Source organism: Montipora foliosa, chromosome 6 (assembly GCF_036669935.1).
Source record: "Montipora foliosa isolate CH-2021 chromosome 6, ASM3666993v2, whole genome shotgun sequence".
Classification (NCBI taxonomy): domain Eukaryota; kingdom Metazoa; phylum Cnidaria; class Anthozoa; order Scleractinia; family Acroporidae; genus Montipora; species Montipora foliosa.
Genome location: NC_090874.1, coordinates 48842663 through 48852662, shown reverse-complemented (window position 1 = coordinate 48852662; position 10000 = coordinate 48842663). Strand labels below are relative to the sequence as shown.

Here is a 10000-nt window from a genome sequence, read left to right as displayed (position 1 = left end):
GGTAGGTGCCACTGTGAAGGGTATGGTTTTCAAGCAGTTTACTCTAGGATAGAGTATATAAATCATAGGCCTTTCGGTCTAGAATAGGGTATCATTTTTCACGAACTGACCAGACTAAGGAAACCAGAAATCTCCACTGAAATATATAAAAAAATCAAATCGGCAAAGCTCAAGTTTACGTAACTCAGCCTCAACAGTGTCAAGAAATGGCTATCATGAAACACCTTCAGATTTGTCAAGAATCGGAATTTAGACGGAAATCGGTGGGAGTTTACTCTAGTATAGGGTAGGAAAATTCAGCTGAACTAGCTCAGATATAGGCTAAGCGTTCCAGGGTCCCAGCGGCACATCCCCACCCAGAAATTCCTAAATTTGGCGCCAAGTAAACGTGGTGATCAAAGTATCGAAGTACATTTGTGCTATTAATTAACAATGCGAGAAACCGATTTTCTTGTATTTACACATTAGTTTACTGGGGAAAGAAGGGTGAGTCGTGTTCTAGCTACCAGTTCTGAACGATTTCATCATATAAAGATTCAGTAACAAAGGTTGTCTACTGTTTATCCTGGGTTATAAGACAAAACGTGATTCGCCAGCTGGCGACCAGTTTTGAAAATCTAGTCGTTGTGAGGCGCAATTTCAAGCCCTGAAATGATATATGAATGGATCATATATGAACTGCGAAGCCATCCATATCACAAATGACCAGCTCCTAACGTCAGTGGTTTCATAGCTCAGTTGGTTAGAGCGTCGCACTGGTATCGCGAGCTCACGGGTTCAAACCCCGTTGTAAGAATTGCGTTCATAACTGCGAGGATAATAGCTTCACCTGATTTATAGCCCAAATGTCAGTTATTTGCGTTAGCCTTCATGGCTTGTTAAACGTGGATAAATCCCTTTATTTTTCCTATTTGTTTTACGTTGGCGCTTGTCGCTTTAGCAACGTCTTGTCGGAATGTCGGTTGTTTTGCGTTAGCTTGGCCTTCGTGGCCTGCTAAACGTCTACAAGTATTTTGGTTTTCCTATTTGGTTTGCATTGTCACCTGTCGCTTCAGCGACGGAAAGACGAAATGTCAGTCGTTCACGTTAGCCTTGGTGCCTTGTAAAACGTAGATCAATGCTTAGCTTGGTTTCCCTGTTCGTTACGTTTCCGCTTACCGTGTTAGAAGGATATCAAACGCCAGTTAATTTACGCTAGCTTTTCCTGACTTCTCCATACGCAAAGGGGTGTTCGTTCTGTTTTTGTGGCGTGTTGGAGTTTTGTCGCTTTAAAGTGCATAGTCTGAATGTCAGTCGTTTTGCGTTAGCCTTTTTGACTTGTTAACGTAATATACACGCTTAACAACCAACTTGCAACCGAAGCGACTATTTTTATTTTTTTGTTTTTTGCTCTTTCTGTAGTCTAGTGTGTTGTTTTGAGTTAGTCTGTTGTCAGTTCTGTTTTCGAATTGCCTTTGCCACGTGCTTTGGTTTTTCATTTGCATGTTTAATTTTCCCTAGTTTTTCTTGTTGACTTCGTAATAATCATCGGTGCAATTTTTCGTCCCAATCAAATATTTATTTGTCCCCTTGCCTGGTTAGGCCGCCCCGGATGAAATTGCTGCAGTTCAGGGGAGATTGCTGCTGTTAAAAACCACCTTGTTTAAAACACCGTCCACAATGCCCTCTAGACTTTGAAGCATTTCCCGTCCCGCGGGCTTTTTTGATGAGCACACTCATCGCAGCGCCGGTTGACAACAGGAAAAATGACGCCCAGGCCTCCTGCTACAATTTTATCCTCTATCAGACCAGGTCCCTCTCATCAAATGCGTCGTTTCAGCCAGTCCTCATTAAGCTTCCAGGCGATAAGGAGATTGCTATTGCCAAGGAGATTGAAAAGACTAGCGTTTGCCGCTTGTGGGCAATCCGAGGTTGCCGCATACTAGTAGCCCCGGGATACCTATTGTATGTTATGCGTGTGACCTCCAAGGTCACATCACCAAAAATTGCCGGGTCAGTAAGGCCCTAACAACTTTAACTGCTCTACAGGTGCACTGTTCTCCTAATTGTATATTGGCATTTGTTTACAGCCTGTTTTTGTATTTTTATTTTCTTCCCTTGGTTATTTTGTTCCTTCTCCATTTCTGAGTCTTGTCCAGGGGTATAATCTAAACAAAACCCTTTTCCAGTCTTCGGACGGATTCCTGGCTCGACTTGGTTGTGGGGTTTTATTTGCCTCCCGTTGCGTTCTCCTTGTTTTCGTTTTTCTTCTCTTTTAGAAACGGGTTCCGCCCTTTGATTTCGACTGGCTTATCTATTCAGCTGTTTCTCGTCAGTCCAAAACTTCTTGGTGTAATTGGGAGGGACAGCTTTGCCGTGGCTTGGTTTCTCTCCCCCACCCCCTCCCCTTCAGCGACGTCTACCATTCCCACATTTATACCTCCACTCTATCTTATGCAAAATTTTTCCTCCCATATGTTGTCAGCATAAGCTATAGAGTGTCTTTCGGATGAGTGTGAATTTGTCACTGTCCAAGACAATGCAATGTCTTTGCATAATGCTTGGCAGAAGGTACTGCATCCCAGTCCACAGGTCTGCCAGTAAAATGCCAACCAAACACTTAGGGTATCCATTTCTTGATGAGATGTAGTCCATGCCAGTGACACCATGGGGCAATGTAAAAATTGTGCAATAACCTCAAGCTATGTAGTAAAATCCCTACTTTCATTTGCCTATTCTTTTTCCAAAAATCTAACACCAGTTTTAAAAGAAGGCCTACCTTGAGGCTGACGAAGGGGGTGGTATACACGAATATCCATGTTGGACCACACAACAGATAGCAACTTGCGTTTATCACCTCCAGTGAATTTGTTTATCTGTCTCACTCCTTTCCCAAACCTGTTCCAGTCTGTGTAGTACAGATGGTTCTCAAATACTCCCAGGCCAAAAGGGTGATGTGGTATAATTAGGGCAATGCGTCGACGATCACTGCCATCATATTTGCTGGATTCTATCTTCTTAAACCTTGAAAAAATAAAAAATAAAAAGGTTTAGAACTCTGTTGAGTACAGTATGTATTTTGTTGATTCTACTAACAAAGTTTTGCCCTTTATAGGATTCAGACCGTTATGGGACTTCCAAGGACACAATTTCCACTGTCTAAAATCTACATTAACCCATTGACCCCTGAGAGTGACACTTGATAGATTTTACTCTGTCTAACGCCAGACAATTTTACTTGTTAATGGGGGAGGGGGGGGGGGGGGGGGGGGGGGGGGGGGGGGGGGGTGCACGTCCTAGGGCGTTGGAGGCGTGAATGGGTCAACAATATTTAAGGCTTCATTTTCCCCATTTACATTTGTGCAGTACTTTTCTGTGGGTAAAATAGAGTGAGCAAGAAGTTTTATGGAATTCCCATCACTAACGTAATTTTTTGACTGACATTTATGTGACACTTAAGATTAACAATTTTCAAGGTTTGCCCTAGCTTATCAAGGCTAGTAGGAGCCATGTATTGAGAACAATAGAATACCAGGCATTTGCTTGTTAATACAAGACATCAAATTCCATGACTCTAACACCCCCCAAAAAATCATGAAGTTAATATTATTCATTAACCTAAATTAAACAAATTTATTCAAAATTCCTTCACTTCAACTTCAATATTTGTAAAAGTATGAATGTACCAGTACCAAGAAAATAACTTAATTTTTAAGGAGTTTTTTACAGGACCCCAGATGTTTTCCAGGAGTAACATAAACCACGTGAAATTGAATACACACACACACACAAAAAAAAATCCTTCCTAAATAAAATACCTAGCATCAGCCCAGTAAATTCGCTGCAAGGTGTAATCAATAGTTAATCCATTTGGCCAACCCAATTGTCCAGAGACAATAATACTCCTTGTTTCCCGACTTCCATCCATTCCTGCTCTTTCAATTCGTGGGTTGCGTTCGCCCCAGTCTGTCCAAAACAGGTACCTAATGAAGAGTGCAGTTTAGTTGTTTGAATAGTTATTACATTTAAACTGTGAACTATCTATCTCTATCTGAACACCTGCATGCTTAGTCTCGAAGGAAAGATAAAATTTATCTTTCCTTCGAGGATATACAGGTTATGCATGGTCAGAATATCATAATTGCACCTTGAAAAACAACTGTGTTATTCACCACACAAGAGGTCATATTAGGAAAAATACCATGTGAACAAGGTCTGGAGTATGGCCTGAGAACACAGGCCAACGGCCATAGTGGAGACCAAGAGCACAGTTTTTTTCCCTACAACACTAGTTCATTTTAATTGGTACTTGTTCAAAACAATTGGGTATACAGTGTACAGTGTACATGTACACTTGCACAGACTGACCATGCAAGGACGTCAAATAACTGAATGCCAGCAAATGTCACATCCTCGCTGTTGGGTTATTTACACTTGCATGTATGTAGATATACAAGAAGGAAATTTACAGGTATTGAAATGAAATGGGTTGTTCCAGAAAAAATCCACACCCCCCCGACGGATGGGATTATGGAAATTCTCGCGAGAGGGGGGGTCAAGGACCCTGGAAATCCAGGCGGGAGGGGGGGTTGAACTCGAAAAAGTCTTCTGCAGGGGTCATCTGAACCGATAGTTCACGCGATTCGAACGTTTAGTTCGGTGACAGTTTAGCGCTCTCAGACCCCGAAAATAGTAGAAATATTTTGTTCACATATTTGTCACCTGACATAAATGATAATCTAAGTTCCTTCGCAGGTCCTTTTATAGCAGAAAACGCGAACAAGATACTAAAGAAAGAGCCGTCGCAACAATATTGCAACAAAGAGTTTGAAATGCGTGACACATTTTTACTCGTACCCAGACCCAGCGTGCCACCGTTGTTTCATGTAATGATACAAAGAAGGAACAAAGAAAGCGCAAAGAGCAAAGAAAGAACAAGGGCAATTGATTTTTATGAGCTAAGAGTGTATAAACACTCGTTCGCGTTTTAGCATTTTTGGCCTTGCGCACGGTATTGGCTGTCAAACGCTCGTTATCGACAATACCCGACTTTTAGCTGTTATTTCTTTGCTACAAAGTATTTATCTGGAATAATACGGAAAACAAACACTTGTCTACTATGTCTGGTGTTTATTTTGATACTTGCCTTGCGTTTATTTTGCTTTGTTAGCACACAGCACCAAGAAAAAGTTGGTGGAATCGGAAAATTTTTCGTCCGGTGCGTTACATTTTTATCCGAAACATCGCACTTTTAACATTGTTTCTATCGTTTGTATCGTTTCAAACTTTCTATTGTTCGTTTGGTTCGCGGCATCTATCGTTTCAAAGGATGGAAAGAAAAGGTTTAAAGCGTTTCAAAGGTTTCAAAGGTTTCGAGCTTTTCAAAGTTTGTACTTTGCGTGAGAGAATTAGTCCGTACTGAGTAAAAATTGTCACGTGCTAGGCAACCAAACTTTGTTCAGTAAAGCAGAACGAGGTAATTGTTTTGTTTTGGCGCTTTTCACGGCTTTGCAATTTTCAAAACTGGAATTTTAGCGTGTATTTTGGGTTGTGTACGAAAGAAATATTTGAGAGGAACGATTAAAAGGAAGGAAACCAAGTGTTTTACAAACCATCGAAACGATTCAAACGATACGAAGCAAACCATACATCAAACCATTTGAACGCTAGGCAAAAACTAGTAGCGTAACGCTAGTTCTACCACTATTACTCTACTACTTACTGTCTGTGGATGAATGTTTCCCAGGGTATTGTCCAACTAATGTGCACCTAAATTTTTAATGTTCTTGGGCAATTTCTTGAGAGAAAGAAAATATTTACGCAAACATCTCAATCGCGTTCACTGCTGTTTTCCTCGCTGATTTCAAGTGCGGGTTTTTTATTTTGTTGTTAATTGAAAACAGAAAGATATTTTGAAGCTTTCTTTTTACCAGCTAAATGCACATGAAATTTACTTTCCATTTCTGTTTTTAGATTTTTACAGTAAGGTTGTAATCTTAAAATCCAGCGCTTTATTTAGCATTACGTATTTTGGAACGGCCTTGACCACCAATACCGTGCGCAAGGCCTTTTGCTCCTTTCTTTTCTTAGTTCGACACAACAAATTTTTTATATAATTTAGCCAAAGCTTTAGGAATTGAAAAAGAACATCTTCTATACGTGATTGTGCGTATTTTCTATTAAAAATAAATTAAATTTAAGCCTAATATTTTTTCCCGGAAATCCAGGCAGGAGGGGGGGTCTTTTGTCTTGGAAATCCAGACAGGAGGGGGGGTCTTGGGCTTCAGGAAATCCAGGTGAGAGGGGGGGTTAAAAAACGACCCCATCCGTTGGGGGGGTGTGGATTTTTTCTGGAATAACCCAATAGAGAAAAAAAAGGGGCGTATTGGCCTCCTGAAATAGGTAAATAGGGATAGTAGTTATTAAAACAAGGAATGACCTACAATGACCAACAACTAGAGCTATACAATGATCTAAAATGAGCTACAATGAGCTAAAATGACCTACAATGAGGTACATTAAAAGCTAAAATAAAAGATAACTTGAAGCTCTGAGGGCACTCTAGCATGTTTGCAGTACAAAGCGAAGATTAAAAATATTCACTCTGCTTTTTGAACCAATCAAAACCTCATTTGCTGAGCAAGTTGAAAATTTTCATTGCGCACTCTGAACCAAACAAAACATTGCAGGAAGAATAAGTTATTTATAATCTAGCTCTATTTAAGCAAAGCCTTGATATTTGTACATTTTCAATTTAGCTTTGAAACAAAGGAGAAGCATCCAAGGGTCTTTTGGCAATTAATTTATTTCTGCCCGCAAGGTCATGGGCGTATAATGCTGTTGTTATTTGGGCTGTCATGCAATGGACTAAAAGCGTTGTGTGACAACACACAATGGATGTTTCCCGCTCATCAAACTCTTCACAATTAAGCAGGTCATTGTGGCTCACTGTAGATAGAGCTCTCATTGTATCTCATTGCAGCTCCTTGTCGGTCACTGTAGGTCATTGTAGATCACTGTAGGGCGATGATTGTAGCTCATTTCTTGTTTTATAGTAACTATGGGATTAAAGAACTAGCAAGGACTTTGCAAATTAAAAGTCAAGGATATGGGTTCTGGACTGCTAAGAAAAAAATTGGAAACCTTATTTTTACATATTCTTGCACATTTGTATTAGTTTTCTTTCAGACCACTTCAGTTCATCCAAAATGATGCATTAGAGATGTTGGCAATTTTCAGACCACTTTAATTAAGACATCTCTTCACACAGGTGCTAATCTGAAAGATGTAAATGATCAAGACAAAAGTCCCTGAAAAGTGATCTTTTGCTGATTATGTGCCAATTAATAAGTGACAAAATAAAAACATCAATCCAAGAAAACCACCCATGCACTCATCAGGTGTTTTTGGAAATTAAAACCTCGATCTTCCTGAACATGTAATGGTGAGCAACACGAGATCCTGCCATCTAATCAATTTTTTGTCTGACTGAACAACAGATTTTAGTCATTTGCCAAAAAAAAAGCAATTAATGGACGAACATCTTGTCAGCTAGCAAGAATCATACGAGAACAAGAGCCTGAATCAAAAGAACAACACAAAAAATGAATACAAACCCATGAAAAGGATCCACAACAATGGCCCTTGGCTCGTGCATGTTAGAATCAAAAAGAGTAAATCGGTTGGAGCCATTGAATTCTGCAACCTCTATCTCGTTGTAGACTCCATCAGTCCAATATATTTTCTTAGCAACCCAGTCAACAGCAAGACCTTCAGGAGTATGGACATCAGAGACAATAACCTCACACAGAGCTGAAAGACAACACACAAGACATGCAAAAAGAAGTATTAACATATCTCTTATATTTACATTGCTGCGACTTTTTTAATAATTTCTGCAGCATCTCACTTTCAAGCACTAAACGCCAGACTGCATTTTGGCTTCCAATCAAATTTCTGCACAAGGCCAGGAAGAGAATTGGGAGTTTTTGTTCAGTTCACAGCTTGAATACAGTTATTAGAGAGGTTCTTCAGTTAAAAGATCTGTACAAATTCCACAGCTTTCCAAAGATGTTGATTGGTAGGTTATGTCACACAATATTGATTTTGGCATCGGTGGTTTCATGTCAACTCTTGGCTTGGTGTTGGAAATTCGATTGATGGAAGCCAAAATGCAGTTTGACTGTTAGTGCTTTAATTAAAGATGAGATTCCACAGAATTATCAAAATTGCACTAAGGAGGTATGTATGTCACCCCAAGAACCAACAAACCAAAATTGAGACGCCAGACGATTTTACTCATCAACTAGGGCTGTCCTACGGCGTTTAAGGTGTCAATAATTATTAATGGGTTAAGCAAAAACTAATAATACTGAAAAGGATATTTTAATAGCAACAACTGCAAAATCGGCGGTTGTGTCCCCTTAGCTTTCTCACCATCATAAAAATAATTATTAATATGTGGATTGGTTCAATTCTGTAGGAAATTTCCTCTGTGACAGGGAGCACTTACATAATTCAGAAAATGACCCCAAGAGCTTATACATTGAGGTAAACAAAACCTTGCTCTAATGGGCATTTATATAATGATCACAGAGTTCAAACTCTGGAGGTGAGCAATGTGGTTCCCACAGTGCACATTATTCAAACTTATAATATAGAATCATAACAATAAGAGAAATGTGTGCCATTACTTGCACTGCTTCCGTGCCTAGGAATCTGTGCACGACAAATCCTCCTCTCTCGTACATCTGTCCAGTACATATAGTTTTCGCGATAGTCGTAGTCCAGGGCCACAATGCCTTTCTGATTCTTGACAATATCAGTGTAATCATTAATGGTGGAACTATAACTGATGCCAAGTTTGCGAATTGTGTGCTGGGTTGAAAACACCAGAAATGGGGTAGTCTCTGCAAAAAATTACATTTAAAAAGTAGAGTAAATAAAAAATAAAAAAAAAAATGGGGAAAACAAAAAAAATTACTTGCAATCTAATTTCCTGGTAAGGTTTTAAGAATAATCCCCGGTTCTGACCATATATGGGTTGAGTAAAACATGAAAAATAAACATTTTCTGATTGTCTTCATAGTTCTATTTTATAGCATAGTTGATAGTACTATAGACCGAATGCATAAATGGCAGCTAAAAAAATATTCTTTTGTTTGTGCTAATTAGCCTCACTAGCCTCGTTTTCATGGACAAAATACAAAAGACAGGTTGCTTGAGAGCAAGGCTAGTGAGTCTCATTAGCACATCAACAAAAGAATACATTTTTGGCCGCCACCTATACATTCGGTCAATAATGTGTTTATTTCTTCGGCTTTCAGGTCATCAAATAAATCAAATAAGTTGACAATTTATGCAAATGACTGAGGTCTCAGTTAATAAACCAGAATCTGCAAAAGAAAATGTAAATCACTAAACACTCAATTTACATAACTTAATGGGTTATATTCCCAATTAAGTACATGTACCGGTAACTCTTAGGAAGAAAATAAAAGGACAAAAAAAATTGATAATGTCCTTTCCCACCAAAGTCTTTCCTGTAGAGCAGTTGTTTATAAATACTCTGTTACTACTAACCTGACCGTCCTTGAAAAAAACAAGAAAAAAACAGAAATACGACTGATGGCAGCTAGCTAGCTTTCATGATAAATTTGCACCATATTGAAGGAAGCTTACCTACTGCCCTGCACGTGTATTTGTCTGCATTCAAGTTATACCCTTGTTCACAGGTACATTTGTAACTCCCTCTTGTATTGATACAACCTTGACTACACTTTCCATACACCTTACACTCATTAATATCTATAATAAAAAAAAAACACCAAGACACTTGGACACGACAACTTAAGTCTGGTTTATGCTGTTTAAGTTAGCTGCAATGTCTAATAGTGCTGCACCACAAAACTCTTAGAATTTTAAATTACAACCACACCAAACTTGCAAGAAAATAATTTTGTGTCCAGCAGAAATGGATCCCTGTTGAATGTCAGGTGGTTGTCATTTCCTTTAATAAAAA

At 39.1% G+C, this 10000-nt stretch overlaps 1 protein-coding gene across 1 annotated transcript in view; it reads right to left on the bottom strand.

Annotated features, from left to right (window-relative positions):
- Positions 1 to 10000, bottom strand: part of LOC138007578 (very low-density lipoprotein receptor-like) — a 48987-nt gene that overhangs the window by 7431 nt on the left and 31556 nt on the right. Inside the window, exons 10-14 of the mRNA XM_068854578.1 lie at positions 9661 to 9786; positions 8673 to 8888; positions 7596 to 7791; positions 3798 to 3962; positions 2759 to 3003 (exon numbers count right to left, since the gene is read on the bottom strand). Of these exons, the coding sequence (XP_068710679.1) occupies positions 2759 to 3003; positions 3798 to 3962; positions 7596 to 7791; positions 8673 to 8888; positions 9661 to 9786 (948 nt within the window). The remainder of the gene's footprint in view (positions 1 to 2758; positions 3004 to 3797; positions 3963 to 7595; positions 7792 to 8672; positions 8889 to 9660; positions 9787 to 10000) is intronic.